Source organism: Cucurbita pepo, chromosome 19 (assembly GCF_057944985.1).
Source record: "Cucurbita pepo subsp. pepo isolate OVF chromosome 19, ASM5794498v1, whole genome shotgun sequence".
In the NCBI taxonomy this organism is placed as follows: Eukaryota; Viridiplantae; Streptophyta; class Magnoliopsida; order Cucurbitales; family Cucurbitaceae; genus Cucurbita; species Cucurbita pepo.
This window is the reverse complement of record NC_141816.1, coordinates 607,303-626,236: the sequence shown is the minus strand read 5'-3', so window position 1 is coordinate 626,236 and position 18,934 is coordinate 607,303. Positions and strand designations below refer to the sequence as shown.

Below are 18,934 nucleotides of genomic sequence, written 5' to 3'. Positions count from 1 at the left end.
CAATCCTATGGTTTTCAGTTGGGTTGCAATACAAATTATATTAATGACTAAAAATCTTTTGAAATTCGATGAGTTGTAACCCTATTTTCGAGTTGGTCAAGTTGACCCAACAAAAAAAAAATGTTCATACCAACGGCTACAAATTTTTTGCTAGGTAGTTAGGGTTGGTCGGTTATCGGGTCATATAAACACTCTTAATGCCAAAATTCAGACTTGGATTCTAAATCAAGTACCTTATGGCTTCGACATTCTCTGTGTAACATGGTTCAGTTACTTCTTTATCTTAAAGTGGAAATTTTTCGAGAGGTTACCCAATATAAATTATTCAAGCAAAGCACGCTTAAGTTTGGAGTTTTGGTGATTTGATCACTGAAAAGAAGAGTACACATTGTTGGTATAGGTAGTAACTACCAGTTCTTTTTTAAACACAAACTTTTGAGAGAAGAATAATCAAATATTATGTACAGAAAAAATGTATTTAGAAAAATATTTTATTTACCCCAAAAGAACAACTCCTCACATAATATGATGCAACCATTACTCCAATCAACCGTGGTGTTGGGTTCGGGCTCGGGTTCGAGAAATGCTATAGTAATAAGCTCGGTCCAACTGCTTCTGAAACCGTGCAAGATTCAACTTCACATTCTGGCCATCAAGATAGATCTTCTTCGTATATTCCCACCCTTTTTGTGTAATGCTATCTGGGTCGACAAGAACAGGATCATCTTTCTCGTACTTGCTATACAACGAACTCTCCTTCGGCCGAATTTCATACCCAACGTACTTCAAACCGAGCTTCTTCGCAGGCTCGCCGTAGTACGTCTCGGCTGCCCAAACCGTCCCCAATGGAATGATTTGAATGAACACTGAATTAGGCCTCATGAACAGAAAATGTGTCATGGCAGCTCCATGAACTCCTACCATTACATCACATTCATTGAGCTCTCTATAAAGCTTAGCCAGCTCTGTTGTTCTATCAGGCCTTAAAACTTTCACCTTGAACCCAATTTTCTCAGCCATTTTCACCATTAACTTCTCATTTGTTATAGCCCTTGATCCCTTCCTTGACAGAACCACCAATTTTGGTTGCTCTTTGGCTTCGTTCTTCTCGTGTCGAACCACCTCTCGGGTTCGAGGTCGGTACGCCGTGTCTAATAGGTTTCGAAACTCGACAATGCTCGTGTTCCCTTCCATCAATGAAGGCTCCACAGTTAGCTCATCATGAATTCTCAAACCAGCAATCACTTGAGGAAAGCAATGAGTTTTATTGTTCTTTCTAAAGTCAATTGGTGGATAGTTTGAGAGTTGGGAGAGGATATCACCATATTTTGTTAGCCACCAATTATGATACTCAAGGATCACAAAAACAACCTCTTTATTCAAATGTTGTGAAGTTATATAGAGCGGCAAAATCCCGTCGTTGAATTCGTGATAAACGTTGCCTGTGTAGCCTCCGGTCGAGAAGAACACGGCGGGAACATCGTGTCGAACGTTACACCGATGGTGTCGATCGATGTCGTTGCTCTTTCGCTTAACAATGAGCTGCAATTCATCAATTGTGTTCATGGTGTTGTTCTCCCATTTCCTTGTGTAAGGCTTGATTCTTTCGAGTTGAATCACCGTGTTGTCGTCGTCGTTGTCGTTGTCAATCGGGGAATTGGACGACGTGTAGAGGAAGATTGATGAGGAAGAAGACTCTGTTCTTATATCGCCTTTCATAATACATATATCAGACCGAATGCTACTCCTGTCACAACAAATGGTTCCTGACAAAGGAAAAAAAAACATTAATTTCTGCTAACAAAAGGTTTTTGGTTCCTTTTTTCATCAAAAACGGATCAGATTCTTGTCAGCAGAAACAGAGTAACAGAGATTTTTCAAAAACAGAGGAAAAGAAAGCATAGAAAAACAGAGAGAAAGGCATACCATTAGGGATTGAAGAACAGAGAGGAGCAGAAACCTCCATAACAGCGGCAGAAACATCACCATTTTCAACCTTAAAAGAATCTAAAAACAAAAAAACAAACAAAACCCATTAAAAACAGAGCACCAAAAACACAATTTTCAACCTCAAAAGAATGTTGAAACAAAAAAACAAACAAAACCCATTAAAAACAGAGCAGAAAAAAAGAAACCCAAAACAAAAAAAAACAGAGAATGAGAAGAAAAAACTTACAGAAATGAGGAGCAAAAACGAAGCAGCAAGAAAGAAAACAGAGGAAAAGAAGGAACAAAAACTTAGGTTTAGTTTTCTTGTAAGCAGAAACAGAGTAATAAAACTCATCACAGCCCATAGCTTCTTCATCATCATCTTGTTCTTCATGATCATCATGATGAACAAACTGAGCAGGTGTTCTTATGTTCATCCCCTTTTTCCATGGCTGATAGCGTATATAGTGATGAACCATATTCCCAAGCTTCCTTTTGTTCTTTCTTTTATCTTTAAGAGAAGAGAGAGAAAATTTGCAGAAGAACAAACGGGAGAGACTCTGTTTTTATAGGAAGGAGAGAGAAAGATAGAGAGAGAAGAAGAACAACAGCAAGGCGTTTTGTGGCCTGAGGTTTGTAGTAGCCGCAGGGAATGAGTAAGGGAGAAAAAGGCAAGAATGGAGGCGTCAAACTTGGGGATGGTGTCTTTAGGATATCCATATTAAAAATTTATTTATATTTTTTATAAAACACTCAAAAATATAAAAAATATCCCTCTAAATTATTAACCGTCTATTCACGTACAAAATTTCATGTTGATCATGTTAGTGACCCGAGCAACTCGAATTGAATTTTCAACCCAATCTCATAAAAAGAATCCGATGTCAAATATTTTTTTATTTTTATAATAATCTAATCTTGGGTTGGATAATTTGGATTAGTTGGGTTCTCGAGTCATATGAACTTCTCTATTAATAACTTATTTAACTTAATTATTATTTGAAATAAAATTAATAAAAAAAATTATTTAGATATGGTAGAAAAATTATGGGAAGAGAATTGTAATTAATACATAATTAATTAAGCTCACATATCTAAATTTTAAATTTATAAACCTGCGTGTTGAGAAAAGTGGTTTAAATAAAGGCGTGTAAATTCTTCATTACCTTTCCTCTAATGAATTGTGTTAAGCACTCAACGCGCCTAATAGTCGTAGTTGACCATAATTATCATGCTTTTTTTTTTTTTCTTTAATTTAAAAAATAATAATAAATTTTTAATTTTTAAAATTTCAAATATATTATTTAACGTTAAATTTCAGATTGAATTTCAGTTTTAAAAAATTATGGAGACGGATAAATGAGGAACGGATGAAACTGAGAAGATGAATTGAACGTGTCCAAACCAGTTGATTTGGTTTGATTATTTTGAAAAAAAATTGGTTTGGTCGATTTAAAAGTTTAAAAAATTGCAAAACTCGGTTCAATCTTCAAACCTAAAGTAATCGAACTAACCCTTTTTCTCTAAGGTCCTGTCTTCCCGCACCCTAATTTTCTCCTCAAACAATGAGTGACACAGATTCTCTCTCACCATTTCTCTTCCCTCATTCTCCGCTCTCGAATTCTTGTCTTTTAAGCTTAGAATATTCATTCTATCTACCTCGATTTCTCACCTCTTCGACATACCTTCTACTCTCTCTTCACATGCCAGTGTCACACTATTTTATATCGATAGCTGCCACCCTCTCGTGACAGCGTAGATAGAAACAAAAATGATATCAACTCGACAAAAAACGAGGTAGCTCACTCAAAATTGCTGAAATTCATGCAATTTACTCATCAAATTTAAACCAAACTTAGGTTTTATATCCTAATATTAGAAACTTCTAAAAATCAGTAAAGTTTTAGAAACAAACTTTTTTAGAAAAAAAAAATTCAAAAACTCAATAATTTTACCTAAAAATTGGAAAGGAAAATTTTTTTTTGAGAGATGGCAACAAGCTGGCGTATGGGGGAATCTTTCTCCACGCGCCGATGAGGGCAAAGCGCGTGTCACCTCAAACTTCCCTGAGAATATTTATTTACTTATTTGAAAATAGTTAAAGAAAAACACATTTCTTTTCTTATATTTATAATTAATAGAATAACTTTTTTTAAAACCATAATTTAATCATTTAATTTTTTATTTTTAATTATTTTATATAATGAAAGTATTTTTCAACGGAATCTTATTGAATAAAAAAATAAAATTTAAAATCTATTTAACCAAAAAAAATATATATATTGAGATTATAGATGTCTGTTTAACCGGCCCTATCGAGACCTACATCGAACATATTAGAGAATCCATTCAAATCGTAAATAATAACGGAGTAAAAAGAGATTTTTTCCCGTTAACTAAACGGAGCTGGAGATAAAAATTATAATTATTCCATTTATTTGAGTAAGAAGTTTTAACCGATAACAATAGGGATTAAATTATTACCCATTGAATCTTTACTTCAAAGAAAGAACCGAAATATTTTTCAACCTCTTTTTAATCTTTTGGATTATTTTTAATATGATAAATATTGGGAGAGGAATTTAAACTTTTAACTTTGAAGAAAGGTATAAATACTTTAACCATTAAACTATGTAGAATTTTTTAGGAGGAAAAAATGGTCAACAATTAGGTTTTAATTTATTATTACTTTAATGTTTATTTAATATTCAACAAAAATGTCAAAACTACAATAAAGTTTTTTTAAAATTAAATTATCAAAGTAAATAAATAAATAGCTACAAATATAAATTAGTTTTTGCTCTTAATTTTTTTTACATAAATTATTTAATTAAATAGATGAATATTGAATATAATATTTTAAAAGTTGGAAAAAATTAATCTAAAAATAAATATAGTAGGCAATAAAGTAGAGCGTATTGGGGACGCGCCGGCGAGGGCAGAGCGCGTGGCAAATAGGGCAATATTAAATATTGTCAGTGAGCGTAACTGTAAAATTTTGTTTTGAAGGTAATGAGAACATTGACTGTCAGTGATTAAGATTTGACTGTCGGTTTAATCTTTGTCGATAAGTACAACTGGATTAGGTTTGAATTTATTACCAATTTACTGTTTATTTATTAATTAAAATACTCGACCAAAAATGTCAACCTTTTACTTTAAAACAAAAATAAAACTTGTTTTAAAAAAAATTAAAATTTAAAAATAGTTTTTTTTTTTTTTTTTTTTTTTTTTTTTTATTTTGAAAAGGTTTCAAAACTACCTTTTAATTTTCAATTTAAAAAATATACTTTAACTTTCAAAATTTTCATTAATAATTAAAAAAAAAACATTTACTTATTAGTATATGGACGGAATTATTAGTATCGAGTCTAAAAAATACCCATCAACTTTTAAATATAATATTAAAAATTTTGGAGATGATCTATGAGATGTAAATATACGATTTTCTGATCATATATTACGGTAAACAAAAAAAATGAAGGGTATTAATAAAACTTTTTAATGTTCGAGGTGTTTTTGAAACACTATTGAAAGTTAAGTGTATTTTTAAAACAAAGTATTAATAGTTTCCACGTGATTGTTTTGATTTTTTAAAGGTATTCTTTTTACATAATTTTTTGATTTTTTAAATTAATTTTTTAGCCTATAAAAAAAATTATCTATTATGCTTCTAAATTTTTGGATTTTGTGATATTCTAATGTTTAAATTTTGTTGAACGTTTAATTATGATTAAAATAACGTACATTAAGATGAACGTTTTAAAGTTGAATGGTTCAAAGTATATAGTATATTTAAAATAAAAATCAAATAGCATGCATGATCAAATAAGGTACTCATTAATATGAATTAAGAAAATAATAAACTAATTATTTATGGTGAAATTAATTATTTGTAATATATAGTATAACAATAAAATGTACGTTTTTTCAGTGACTCAATCATAGAGCAACATCTTGAAAATTTTCTAAGGAAACATGGTTAAATGACTCGTGTTGATCTGTGAGAATGATTTTCACAATTTTAAAACAATTCGGTTACGTGGTCACGTCATGGAATAATGACTTTTATTTAAAAATAAATTGAAAGCTATATATATATAAATAAATAAATAAATAAATAAATAATTTATTAGATATTTTCTTTTTTGTTTAATTGAAGGGCTTTTATTTATTAAACGAAATCTAAAGGATCATTTAATTTTAATTTAATACCAATAAAAATTTGAAGTATATAAATTCAAAGGTTATCTTAGTTTTGGGAAAGTGTTAACCACGCGCAACCAAAGCGCGTGATGAGATTAAATGAGACGCTTGCTTGCGGCGGGGACAAAAGACCAATAAATTCCTTTTTTTTTAGGAAAATTCGAATGAATTTTAAAATAATATTCGGAGTCAAATCCAAATATGAATTTTCACACAATTAAGTTTTGAATCTCTTTGCTTTGATTCTGATGGCCGCCAATGCCTAATTAATTCTTTCAATAATTTCCCTTTTTTAATTATTTTTTAATTCCTTAGAAATTAAGAATTAAATATACTATTATAATTTTATAATTACCAATTCATTACTTATTTCTAGTTTTTTAGAAATATAATTTTTTTTTGAGAATATTATAAAAATCTTGAATTTTCAAAATAATAATATTTTTTTTCAAACCGATACTCGAATTATAAGAATATTACAATTAATTCTAATTTATTTATATTAGTTTTTGTTCTCTCTGACAACTTAATATAAATAAATAAATCAACGGTATGAAGTGAGAACAATGTAAAGTACAATAACATTTAAAAAACGCTACAAAGATTAGGTCTGCATTAACCATAATCACGTGCGCGTTCTTCTTGAGAGATTTTCCTTTCAAGTGTCAAGACAACATTCTTAGAGAATTGAATGTCTTAATTTTGCAACCATCAAGCCTCTCCAATTGTGAAAGTGGAGTGTCGAGATGCTACGAACAATAGGTCTTCATCAACTATAATCACGTGCTCGTCCTTCTTTGGAGATTTTCCTCTCAAGTGTTAATAAGACGCTCTTAGAGAATTGAAAGGCTTAATTCTGCAACCCTCAAGCCTCTCCAATCGTGAAGCGTCGAGACGCTACGAACTTTAGGTCTCCATCAACCATAATCACGTGCACGTCCTTCTTTTGGAGATTATTCTCTCAAGTGTCAAAACATTGACTAAAGTATCTCGAACTGGGTGATACGTATAAACTTTTTGTTGTCTTTAAAGAACCTGAGAATGGTAAAGCCTAACCTCCTCCATCTGTCGGGACAAATAAACAGTGGTATAAATATATTCACATTTCATCTATCAATTAAGTTTTTCGACCCGATCTTAAGCCTTGACTCACCCCTCCATAGACGAGTCTTGCTCGATCATTTCGATACAATCAAATAGAAAGTCTACAGGTGTCGTATTCTAAGAGTAATTCTTTTAAAGAAAGTAAAGTATAAAAAATAAAAGGAATAAAAGGGTTGTTTTCAATAAATAAATAAATAAATAAATAAATAAAGGGGTTATTAAACCCATCTTAATTGACTCGATTATATATTAATACTGGAAATATGTATGTAGATCATAACTGAATTGATGCTTACTGAAATTAATTATTTCTTTATTTAAAAAAAAAATATTATTTAGAGCATCATTATCTTGCCAAATGATAAGATCAATTTTTCATTATTAGTCAATATATATATATATAGCTTGTGACGGCTGAAACAGACCGCGGGCAGCACCCACCTGGCAAGTCACTGACCGTAACGTAAGCAGCAGAATTTGACCGTTACATTTCAATAAGTGAAAGAAAATAAAAATAAAAATATCACCCGAATTTGACACCTATATATCCATAAGATACGAAGCCCAAGCCCAAGCCCAAGCCCAAATAAATTCACAAGCAGACCCACAGGCAGTTCTGTAATGGTTGGGTTCAACCATTATATCAGACCGTCCGGTATGGTCGGACCGTTTTCGGTTTACCCGAACCGACCTCCGATTGACGTAGGGTTTCGTTCTTGCGCGCTTCTTTGCGATTCAATTTCCTCCGGTCCACACGCTGCTGTTCTCTTTTCTCTCTCCCGCCATCACGCCGTCGTCGGTCTTTTTCTCACACCGCCGCCATTTCCAGAGTCTCCGGCAAATCTCCGATGACTTTTCCGGTTAGGTATACCCGTCTCTTACTTTTCATATTTCTTTGGATTGGTTTGAAGCTTCCAGGGTCTGTTTTGTTAGTAATGATGCGATGAAATCTATGCTTTTCTGGGTAATGATTCGTCACTTGCTTATTTCTTCTTCTTCTTTTTTTGGACACGTTTATGAAATTCTATACTATTTTTAGACAATTTTCTTATCTTCTCCATCCATTTCTCCTGCTGCTACTCGTAATTTTTCTTAATTTTCTGTTTCTGTTAAACTCCTGAGTGTTCATATTATATTTAGATGTGTTTATACACGAAAATTTATAGAAAGGTAATGAGTTGAAGGTTGAGTAGTATGTTTTAATGGAGTTAGGACTATCATAAACGCATTAAAGTGTTTCAAGGAGAAATTTTCATGAAATTCTAACTCAATTTTCTATGGAAGCTTGCACTTCTCATTTGTATGTATAAGTAGATTTGATTTGTTTATTTGGTTGTGTGTTGTTGTTATAGGTGACGATGTTGAATATGTTAAAACCAAGCAAATTTTTTGACAACGTTGTTGATAGATTAGCATGGTGCATAACAAACAAAAAGATCTCCACCAAAATTGTCTCCAAGAAGCACTACTTTGTTTCTTCTTCCTTTCTTAGTTTGTCAACTTCACTTCCTTCCAAGCCTTCAGATTTTCGATTGCTCGATAACGTAACAACATGCATTGCTTTTCTACAATCATGTGCTGAATCTAAGAATCTCAACAAAGGAAAGCAGCTTCATTCTGTAATGATCACCTATGGTTTTTCCCATTCACCTTCATCTATCACTAGCTTAATCAACATGTACTCCAAATGTGGTCGAATGGAGGAGGCTGTTTTGGTTTTCCACGATCCGTGTTATGAGCCTAATGTGTTTGCATATAATGCTATAATTTCTGGGTTTGTTGCTAATGGTCTTGCTTCGATTGGGTTTCAATTTTATAAGCAAATGAGGTTAGAGGGTGTGATGCCTGATAAGTACACTTTTCCATGTGTAGTTAGATCTTGTTGTGAGGTCATGGAGGTGAAGAAGATTCATGGATGTTTGTTTAAAATGGGGTTGGAGCTGGATTTGTTTGTTGGTAGTGCTTTGGTTAATACTTACTTGAAGCTTGGCTCAATGGAGGATGCACAAGAAGTGTTTGAAGAATTGCCAATAAGAGATGTTGTGCTTTGGAATGCAATGATCAATGGGTACGCCCAGATTGGTTGCCTTGATGAGGCATTAGAGATTTTCAGAAGAATGCATATAGAAGGTGTTTCACCTAGTAGGTTTACAATTACTGGAATTTTGTCTATTTTTGCTTTAAAGGGACACCTAGACAATGGGAGAACAGTCCATGGGATTGTGATGAAAATGGGTTATGATTCAGGCGTTGCAGTTTCAAATGCGCTAATCGATATGTATGGGAAATGCAAACATATCGGAGACGCTTTAATGGTTTTTGAGACGATGAATGAAAAGGATATTTTCTCATGGAATTCAATTATATCGGTTCATGAACAATGTGGTGACCATGATGGTGCCTTGAGGCTTTTTGATAACATGTTAGGTTCTGGGTTTCTACCTGATTTGGTAACCGTCACAACCATACTTCCAGCTTGCTCCCATTTGGCTGCCCTCATGCATGGTAGAGAAATTCATGGATATATGATTGTTAATGGATTGGGAATGGATGGGGACAATGGAGTTATAGATGATTTACTTGTGAATAATGCTGTTATGGATATGTACGCAAAATGTGGAAGTATGAAAAATGCTCAAAAGGTTTTTAATTCAATGACCAATAAGGATGTGGCATCATGGAATATTATGATTATGGGGTATGGTATGCATGGATATGGCATGGATGCATTGGATATGTTTTCTCACATGTGCGAGGCCAAAATTAAGCCCGATGAAGTTACTTTTGTTGGAGTTTTATCGGCGTGCAATCATGCAGGTTTTGTGTGTCAAGGGCGTTCGTTCTTAGCTCAAATGGAGCATGATTTCGGTGTTATCCCAACCATTGAACATTACACTTGTGTGATTGATATGCTCGGACGAGCTGGGCATTTAGAGGATGCTTATGATTTAGCCCAAACGATGCCTATTGAAGCCAATCCCGTTGTGTGGAGGGCTTTATTGGGAGCTTGTCGACTCCATGGGAATGCGGAGTTGGCCGAGATTGCTGCACAAAAAGTAATGCAATTGGATCCAGAGCATTGTGGGAGTTATGTGTTGATGTCTAATGTTTATGGAGTTGTAGGTCGATATGAAGAGGTGTTGGAGGTTAGAAACACGATGAAGGAACAACATGTCAGGAAGACGCCCGGATGTAGTTGGATCGAACTCAAGGATGGAGTGCACGTTTTTCTCACCGGAGACAGGACACATTTAGAATTGAATGCATTGACAAGTCAACTTTGTGATATTGGATTCATTTTAGATGAAGTCTTGAATTTATATTGAGATATGGTAGCATGTGCAATTGCATTAAGCCAATAGCCTTTTCTTTTATGCAAAGGTTGATGAGCGGCATAACATGTACATTGATGAGTTTACTATTATAGTGAGAATCATTGGTTAATGATTACAGCAGACAAGTATCATTGATTGCCCGCTTCCTGGATATTCATTAGGTTACTTCTAATGTCGTAAATTCTTTCTTTCACCATCTTGGATACTTCTACATTTTCGTCCAAAATTTTATATGTTTTTTCATCTCTCCATTGCTAAGTTTCTTAGTTGTGTAGTGCCTTGCTTCAAGGATATGACAATAAAGCTAATGTCAATGGTGGTGCCTTCTCACAGCTCGTTGGATTCAGCTTCTCTCAACTATTGCCTTCTTCATATTGGTACTTTCTCTTTCTTCTCTATCACTTTCTTTCCCTTTTGGACTTGGGAGGAGATTTCATTTTGCATTATGATTTCTATGTGCTAGTGATTGAGATATGCAACGAACCCTAAATAGTGCAGACCTCAAAAAGCTTTAGGAGGCATCTGGCCGATCATTGAATGTAACAGCCCAAGCCCAAGCCCAAGCTCAAGCTCAAGTCCAAGTCCACTGCTAGCAGTTATTGTCCTATTTGGGTTTTCCCTTTCGGGCTTCTCCTCAAGGTTTTCAAAATGCGTCTACTATGGAAAGGTTTCCACACCCTTATAAAGAATACTTCGTTCTCCTCCCCAACCGATGTGAGATCTCACAATCCACCCTCTTTCGGGGCCCAGCGTCCTCGCTATCGCTCGTTTCCTTCTCCAATCGATGTGGGGCTATCCACCCCCCCTTCGGGATTCAACTTCCTCGCTGGCACATTGCCCGACATTAGCTCTGATACCATTTGTAACAGCCCAAACCCTAGTAGATATTGGCTTCTTTGGGTTTTCCCTTTTAGGTTTCCCCTCAAAGTTTTTAAAATGCATATGCTAGAGAGAGATTTCCACACTTTTATAAAAAAAATGCTTTGTTCTCCTCCCCAACCGATATGGAATCTCACATTGAATCTCTTTGGCAGATGATCTATTGCGAGTTGACTTCCTTCAATTCACTTCGCTTTGCTTCCCTGAGTACAATCGCTCCATTGCAAAATCCCTCTCTTGGTTCGTTTCTCTCATTGTTGATCAACGTGATAACACTTCCATAGCTCAACTAATTAGTATGAAAAACAAAATTTTCATTCAACATTAACATTCGTAGTTAACATAATAAATTCATACTCTAGTTCTTGTTATCACGATTTTGCTATCCAAAACCTATTTCCTTTGTTCTATTAATGTTCTTTACAAACATATGCATTAGTTTTTTTGAATTACTGTATTTCACTTGACTACTCTAACTGTGAGAGCTCATGCTTCACATTAAATATTGGTCTTGTAAACAAGTTTTGCATCACTTAAATTTATATCGCAAGGAAGAATATACTTGCCACTAAAGTTTTCTTTCCCCTGTTTGTAGATTCAGAATGGTTGATGAGATTTGGCGAGCCTATGAACCTTACATAATGTGCTCTTGAACAAGCATAAAAAATACCTCACTGCCGTGTCAAAGTAAAGGTAAGAAAGGGGAATTGATGAAGGCATTATCATAAGCTCATCTATGTGATTTGAGTCGTTTTGATCTTTATTTGGAAGTACTTATAAACAACATAGGTATTCACACAAGTTCTTGGAATATGTGGTTGGCCGAATAGTTGTTGGAGCTAATGACAAAAGTGCTTGGAAGGAATGAACAAGTTCAAACTATGAGTATTCACATAACCAAGGTAGGGTTAGATTGGATTAAGCCGAAATATACTTGTAACGACATCTTAGAGATTTTACTATTGGATGACCTAGAGATAGTTAGATATGTATGCATATGTTCCGTTATATGATATGATTATGTGGTTGTTGTGAATCTACATATACTTTTGTAAAATTATTTATGGGACCTCATGCATGTATAAAATAACACAATGTTTATGAAATAAAGCTCGAGGCAATTACTCATTCTGAGTGAATGAGTAAATTGTACCACCCTGATTATAGGCTAGTTGAATTACATTTTAGTTCTTGATCACAGGTTAACTAGAATTTTAGGTTTTTGGTCACATACAAGTGTTTTGATTTTTGGTCACAGGTTGGATGGCTAGTGTTTTCAAGTCTAGATAAGGTCATAGACTCGATGAGTTGTTTTGAACAATTTTGGATGAGTTGTTTTGAACAATTTTGGATGAGTTGTTTTGAACAATTTTGGATTCATTGGTTTTACATTACATTTTAACGTGTGTGTAACAATTTTGGATTCATTGATTTTACATTACATTTTATCGTTTGTGCAACAATTTTGGATTCATTGGTTTTTCTTCTTTAGAGAAGGGGCAAAGACCAAGGAGTTTGTAACCTCATGTATAGTCTTGCTTTTCCATTATTTTTTAGTATTTGTGGGTTTTGATTTGTGTTTTCTTTATGGAACTATTTATAAGATGTTTTAGCGGTGTGATTATTAACCCTTTCAAGGGAACTTTGAGCAAATTTTGCCCATTATATTGAAAATAATATTGTTTATCAATTTTTAAATTTTATTTTCTCGGGTTTTAAAACAACGATAACATGCATCTAGTGATGATCCATATTGGTCTAGGTTTAGGAAAGTTGGATCATTACACACTCAATTTGCTATCTCGATCTCATCTCTTGCTCCTCTATGGTAATTGTCAACGGAAATATTTTCGAATGCTATCCGGTAGGATCAAAGACACTTATAGTGCGTTTTGTAGATAATGACGCACTAAATCACTCTTCAAATTCAATTTAATTGCAATCAAATTCGACTTTTTAACCCAAGAAACTTTATGTTTTTTTAGGTTGAAAGACAGTTTTGAAATTTGTAATTGGTGTGAAAAACCTTTTCTAAATCAAATTTTCAAACAACATTTAATATCTCTATCAACTCTTCAAAAGGACATTAATGATGAAAACCGACCCACTTTTCTTTGAAGTCCAAATAACGTACATAATAATTCATACCTACAAATCTTGTATTAATCCTATATTTCAAACCCTCTTCAAACTCTTGAAACTCATATATTTAGGGGCACTTTCGGCGGCCGCCGTGGGTGGTCATGTCGGCGTAGCAAGGGCGGGCGTCGTAGTTGCCGAAAGCGCCCGGCGGCACGCAGCTGCAACGAGCACAGCATGTGCCGCACGCCCTGTTGCATAGATTTGGCCTTGAAGATAATTTGCACCTCGACCCACAAGCTCCTCCACAATCTGATAACATGATTATACTCACACACTCACGAACATCAATTAAATAAAGAGACAAAGATTTACGTGATTCCGACGCATGTGTAGCAACCAATCTAAATATATGTTTAATTTCTAGTCACTACGAATAAAACTATAATCTTTAGCTAAGTAAATATATTAAAAAATTAATATTGTGTTTATATTTACCAATGTTTTGAGCGTTAGGAGGCTCCACCGCGACAGCGTCAATGGAGTTCACCATATAAGCTACGAGAAGGGTCATGAAAACACATTTGAACAGAGCTTTAGAAAGAACAGAAATGGCCATAGAAGACGAAGCAGAGAGTTCTTGTGGAAACTCAAAGTTCTTGAGAAAACATAATAAATGAAAAACAAAATGGTATAACGAATAGTAAAGACCAGAGTGAGTTTGAAGATATGCATTTCAAATTCAAATAAAGAAATAAAGTATTTTAAGGATTTGGTGGAGATCTGATTTTATAAGTAGGGATGTTTGGTATCTCGTCCTTATCTCTTATTTCAATTTCTTAAATACATTTTTTTTTTTTTGAAAGATTTGATTTTCATTTTTCAATATAATTTTTATTAAAAAAATATAAGATATTCTATTTATTGATGAATAAATTCTAATAAATCATAATAATATTTTTTTATGACAGGATTAAATTATTATATATTATAATTCAACTACTAAATTATTTTTATAAAATTAAAGTTAATGAGGTAAATTATTAATTTGAGTATTTTTTAAGCTAAGAATATTCATCCAAATTCCCACGTAACCCAAGCTTAAATTTAATTGGAATAAGAGGAGGAGGGCTAAAACGGATTAAGGAGAAAGGCAAACCCTATTTCCAAACAGACCCTATTCGTCCACGAAACGTCGATGACTTTTCTAAATCTCAAATTCCTCTCTCTATAAATACCCTCCTCTCCCACACTCCCCATTCGCTTTTCCTCTTCCATCGTCAGAATCAAATTCGACGGCCGGCGGATTAACGAATCAATATCCTAAATTCTGCCGGAGTTAGGATTCGTTCTCTCTTCTGCTCCCTGAATTCTGATTTCTGAAGCTTTTTCTTTGGGATAGAGGAGGAGGAGGAGGAGGAGGTGGAGGAGGTTGTGAACAATGTCCGATGCGTTCTGCTCCGACTGCAAGCGTCAGACGGAGGTTGTCTTCGATCACTCTGCCGGAGACACCGTGTGCTCTGAGTGCGGCCTTGTGCTCGAGTCGCACTCCATCGATGAGACGTCCGAGTGGAGGACTTTTGCCAATGAGTCTGGGGATAACGACCCGGTTCGTGTTGGTGGACCGTCCAACCCGCTTTTGGCTGATGGTGGCCTTTCCACGGTGATTGCCAAGCCTAATGGTACGGCAGGGGAGTTCTTGTCCTCGTCATTAGGTCGGTGGCAGAATCGGGGGTCTAATCCAGATCGAGGGTTGATTCTTGCATTCAAGACAATTGCTACTATGTCTGATAGGTAAGGGTGTTGGTTGTTTTGATCCTCTTGATGCTGAGGACACATGGAATTAGTTGAATTTCTTTGGATTTAACTAAATCGTAATGTTAAACCGATCGAATTGGAATTGTGGAAGGTGGGAATTGGAAAGTCTTAGTAGTTTGATGATTTTTGTGTTTGTGGGGGAACTTTTGATGATGGATACTAAATTAGGGTATTTCAACTCTCAAGTCTGGATTCAATTAGGTCAATTTTTTCTTGTTGCTTTGGAATTTGAAGGGTTTTCTTCATTATGGGGGCAGCCTCTTCTCTCTAATGGGATTTTAAAACTGATAAACTTAATGTTAATCATTCCATCTAGTGTTTGATAGTTTTATAATTGGCCTTGCCTCATGATCATGAATCTTTCTATGATTTTGTTTTCTTATTTTCATGCATTTTGTGATTGAGCTGCTTATTTACAAGTGTCCTAGCTTTGATGATAATAATCTGAGACTGATATATAATGCTTAATGAAGTCATTGTTGTACTCAAAGCTCAGATACTACTTGTTGTGTCGTAATGTCACGACTAAAAATATTTCGATATCCAATTGTTGTACCGGAAGGCATAACCAAAATGCTTTGATACCCAATTGTTGTAGTGGTATGCCACGACAACTCTGATACCCAATTGTTGTTTCGTAATACCGAAACCAAAAATGCTCTGATACCCAATTGTTGTAGTGTAATACCAAAACCAAAAATGCTCTGATACCCAATTGTTGTAGCGTAATACTGAAACCAAAAATGCTCTGATACCCAATTGTTGTACCAAAAGTCCCCTAACCAAAGTGTTTACAAAGTGTATTTCTCATACTCTCACGCTACAAGACAATAGTTTTTTAGCCAGAGTGCTATTTGTTTGGTTGTAGCTTCCGCTACACCAATTGGGTATCAAAGCATTTTTTGGTTGTGGCATTCTGCTACAACAATTGGATATCATAACATTTTTTGTTGTGGCATTACGTGGTATCAGAGCTTTGGGTACAACAGTCATGAGTTTGCATATTTTGTTAAATTGTGCTTTTTTGTTTTAGTTCAGCTCCTCTTCATGGGCCATTTTCTTTTTATGCCCTTTGTTTTCTTTCATCTTTCTCAACAAAGATTGGCATTTAATCAACAAAAGAAAGAAAAAGAAAAGGCCACACCTGACTAATGTTAGCTGTAATGTGTTTCAGGTTGGGCCTTGTTGCAACCATTAAGGTATGCAATTTTCCATCCATTATGACAAAATGACACGAGTTACCATTTCTTGTATTTTCTCAAAGCATTCAGGTTAGTTGTCAGTATAGAATGATCATGCTGTATTGTCAAGGTTGTAAATAATGTATTTTTCACCGTATGCGTTATACTTTGGTTCTGGAATTGATGCACGATGAATAATTCGAAGAACAAAATAGTTTTAGATTCGAAGACCACAATAGTTTTAGATTTTGTTTTTGAGTTCCATTCATTTCACTAGCATTGAGCTTTGGTATTTTGTAAATGTTTTATTCATAGGATCGGGCGAATGAGATATATAAAAGAGTTGAAGATCAAAAGTCTAGTAGAGGAAGAAATCAAGATGCTTTATTGGCTGCTTGCTTATACATTGCTTGTCGACAAGAAGACAAACCCCGCACTGTCAAGGGTACTGCTTGTAAATCATTTGATATCTGGAGCATTTGTAGTTCGATTTCTCTTCTTTACCTAATCATGCTGGTTTTGAGTAGAAATTTGCTCTGTTGCTAATGGGGCAACAAAGAAGGAGATTGGCCGAGCAAAAGAATACATCGTGAAACAGTTGGGGTTGGAGACGGGTCAGTCTGTGGAGATGGGAACGATACATGCTGGAGACTTTATGGTGAGAATATCAACTTAATTATTTTAAAGTTCGATCACAGATAATGTTGTGTTCATTTCTTCTGACATCAAGTTTCTTTCCTAAATGAACATAGAGGCGTTTTTGTTCTAATCTTGGCATGAATAATCAAGCTGTTAAAGCTGCCCAAGAAGCTGTACAGAAATCTGAAGAGTTCGATATCAGGTAACGATTTGGACATTATGAATTTCTTTCTATGCTTCTTTTATGGTTATTTTGTTTGGCTGGTTTGATAAGTGTTCACTCAACTTCGATGAAATCCGCCCCGTACACATACCTCTTCTGGTCTGGCATAGTAGCCAACTTCTACGAAATCTGCAGTGCCCAAGTAGTATTGATATCCACTGGCCTAGCTAAGTAACTGCTTGGTTGAATCCCTTGTTCTTTAACAGATAATTTGATTGATTGATTTATCCTCAGCTTATCAAACTGTTTGAATTCATGCTTTGATTAGAAAACATTGGATAAAGTTTTGAATAAGCTTGGTGTTAACCTTAGTAGGCACCATTTTCTAGGGACAGGATTATTGTTGGTTCACTTTTTTCTTAAAGAGGATTTTCTTCCCTCATTTCAGGAGAAGCCCAATATCCATTGCTGCAGCAGTTATTTATATTATTACTCAGCTTTCAGATGATAAGAAGCCTCTAAAAGGTAATGTTCAACTGTGGCTTTAATCTTCACTACATCATATATGTTCATAATCTGTTCATTTGGGGCATGTTTGTTTGATAATGACTCTGTTATTTGATTATGAAAGTTATGGTTTTCTCCTCGAAACAAAACTAGACCCGTTCTCCTGAGCATTGTTATTGTCAGTCTTGATATGAAATTTAATCAAGGGATTTGAGTTTTACAGACATATCGGTAGCTACCGGTGTTGCAGAAGGGACGATCAGAAACTCATATAAAGATCTGTACCCGCATGTTTCGAAGATAATACCGGGGTGGTATGCTAAAGAGGAGGATCTTAAGAACCTGTGCAGTCCTTGAAATGTAACTGAAGTTGGATTAGTTTTTTTGAGGCTTGTGTATTTAAACTCTTTGAGATTACAAAGAGAGGTAGAAAGAAAATGTCCCTTCCCTGCTTTTTTCTCTTTTTCCTAAATAGATTCGTTGCGAGTATCAAATTCTTATTGAAACCCCCTAAATTCCCATAATTTTACCTCTCAGTTGTTCACAATGCAAGTTATCCCAAGTTTTGTGATGCTCTCATGAGATACCAAATGAATACGAGTCAGTTCGGGCATGCATGCTCCTTTTATTCCCAAGTATTCTTTTGCATCAACTTGAAAACTAGATTATCTATTTATACTGTATAATGTATCAATGAGAATTGCAAGTGGAAACTTTGGGCAACTTGGTTTTAAGGTCGTGAGATCTTCAAGATCTCAAAGTATGCAGATGGTCTCGAGCACTTACGATCCTTGACCTAGGTCATGTGGAATTGCTGCTCAATAAGTAGATAGACACGTTTTAAAAACCTTGAGGAGAATGCTCCAAAGGGAAATTGTTAGCGGTGGGTTTTTGTTGCTAAAATATGCTTGCATGTTCCAGTAGGTGGGTGGACACGAGGTGGTGTGCCAGAAAGAACGCTGACCCCAAGAGGGTGGATTGGGGGGGAGGGGGTGTCCTACATCGAATGGTGAAGGGAATGAGTGCTAGAGAGGATGCTAGGCCCCGAAAGGGGTAGACACGAGGCAGTGTGCCAACAAGGACGCTGGGTCTCG

At 34.9% G+C, this 18,934-nt stretch overlaps 4 protein-coding genes across 8 annotated transcripts; 2 read left to right on the top strand and 2 right to left on the bottom strand.

The window, feature by feature from the left end:
- Positions 1–473: 473 nt before the first annotated feature.
- Positions 474–2,677, bottom strand: LOC111781236 (xylan glycosyltransferase MUCI21). Its single transcript, XM_023661718.2, has 3 exons — positions 2,177–2,677; positions 1,927–2,007; positions 474–1,766 (listed from the first exon to the last, which is right to left on the bottom strand). The coding sequence occupies exons 1-3, from the start codon at positions 2,406–2,408 to the stop codon at positions 547–549; spliced, it is 1,533 nt and encodes a 510-aa protein (XP_023517486.2). The 5' UTR covers positions 2,409–2,677; the 3' UTR covers positions 474–546.
- A 5,278-nt stretch (positions 2,678–7,955) lies between these two features.
- Positions 7,956–12,608, top strand: LOC111781081 (Pentatricopeptide repeat (PPR) superfamily protein). 5 transcript variants are annotated; one of them, XM_087119831.1, is made up of 6 exons: positions 7,956–8,099; positions 8,592–10,735; positions 10,908–10,951; positions 11,609–11,693; positions 12,049–12,146; positions 12,243–12,608. In XM_087119831.1, exons 1-2 carry the CDS (start codon positions 8,088–8,090, stop codon positions 10,563–10,565), a joined length of 1,986 nt encoding a protein of 661 aa, XP_086975957.1. In that variant the 5' UTR covers positions 7,956–8,087; the 3' UTR covers positions 10,566–10,735; positions 10,908–10,951; positions 11,609–11,693; positions 12,049–12,146; positions 12,243–12,608. The 5 variants fall into 5 exon arrangements, with proteins under 5 accessions (XP_086975957.1, XP_086975958.1, XP_023517268.2 ...); XM_087119832.1 differs by lacking the exon at positions 11,609–11,693; XM_023661500.2 differs by having other exon boundaries at positions 8,592–10,951.
- Positions 12,609–13,662: 1,054 nt separating this feature from the next.
- Positions 13,663–14,151, bottom strand: LOC111782084 (snakin-2-like). Its single transcript, XM_023662868.2, has 2 exons — positions 14,031–14,151; positions 13,663–13,844 (listed from the first exon to the last, which is right to left on the bottom strand). The coding sequence occupies exons 1-2, from the start codon at positions 14,149–14,151 to the stop codon at positions 13,663–13,665; spliced, it is 303 nt and encodes a 100-aa protein (XP_023518636.2).
- A 597-nt stretch (positions 14,152–14,748) lies between these two features.
- LOC111782083 (transcription initiation factor IIB-2) lies at positions 14,749–18,387 on the top strand. The gene is made up of 7 exons (XM_023662867.2): positions 14,749–15,326; positions 16,525–16,549; positions 16,847–16,976; positions 17,059–17,189; positions 17,284–17,372; positions 17,782–17,858; positions 18,064–18,387. The coding sequence occupies exons 1-7, from the start codon at positions 14,974–14,976 to the stop codon at positions 18,195–18,197; spliced, it is 939 nt and encodes a 312-aa protein (XP_023518635.1). The 5' UTR covers positions 14,749–14,973; the 3' UTR covers positions 18,198–18,387.
- Positions 18,388–18,934: the final 547 nt, after the last annotated feature.

Excerpts from the sequence above, each read along its gene's own strand:
- LOC111781236 (XM_023661718.2), bottom strand. The coding sequence starts at position 2,408 with ATGGTTCATCACTATATACGCTATCAGCCATGGAAAAAGGGGATGAAC. Across the intron at positions 2,008-2,176 it reads CGTTTTTGCTCCTCATTTCT|ATTCTTTTAAGGTTGAAAAT; the intron begins GTAAGTTTTTTC and ends TTTTGTTTTTAG. Across the intron at positions 1,767-1,926 it reads CTGTTCTTCAATCCCTAATG|GAACCATTTGTTGTGACAGG; the intron begins GTATGCCTTTCT and ends TTCCTTTGTCAG.
- LOC111782084 (XM_023662868.2), bottom strand. The coding sequence starts at position 14,151 with ATGGCCATTTCTGTTCTTTCTAAAGCTCTGTTCAAATGTGTTTTCATG. Across the intron at positions 13,845-14,030 it reads TCCTAACGCTCAAAACATTG|ATTGTGGAGGAGCTTGTGGG; the intron begins GTAAATATAAAC and ends TCATGTTATCAG.
- LOC111782083 (XM_023662867.2), top strand. The coding sequence starts at position 14,974 with ATGTCCGATGCGTTCTGCTCCGACTGCAAGCGTCAGACGGAGGTTGTC. Across the intron at positions 16,977-17,058 it reads CAAACCCCGCACTGTCAAGG|AAATTTGCTCTGTTGCTAAT; the intron begins GTACTGCTTGTA and ends GGTTTTGAGTAG. Across the intron at positions 17,373-17,781 it reads TCTGAAGAGTTCGATATCAG|GAGAAGCCCAATATCCATTG; the intron begins GTAACGATTTGG and ends CCCTCATTTCAG.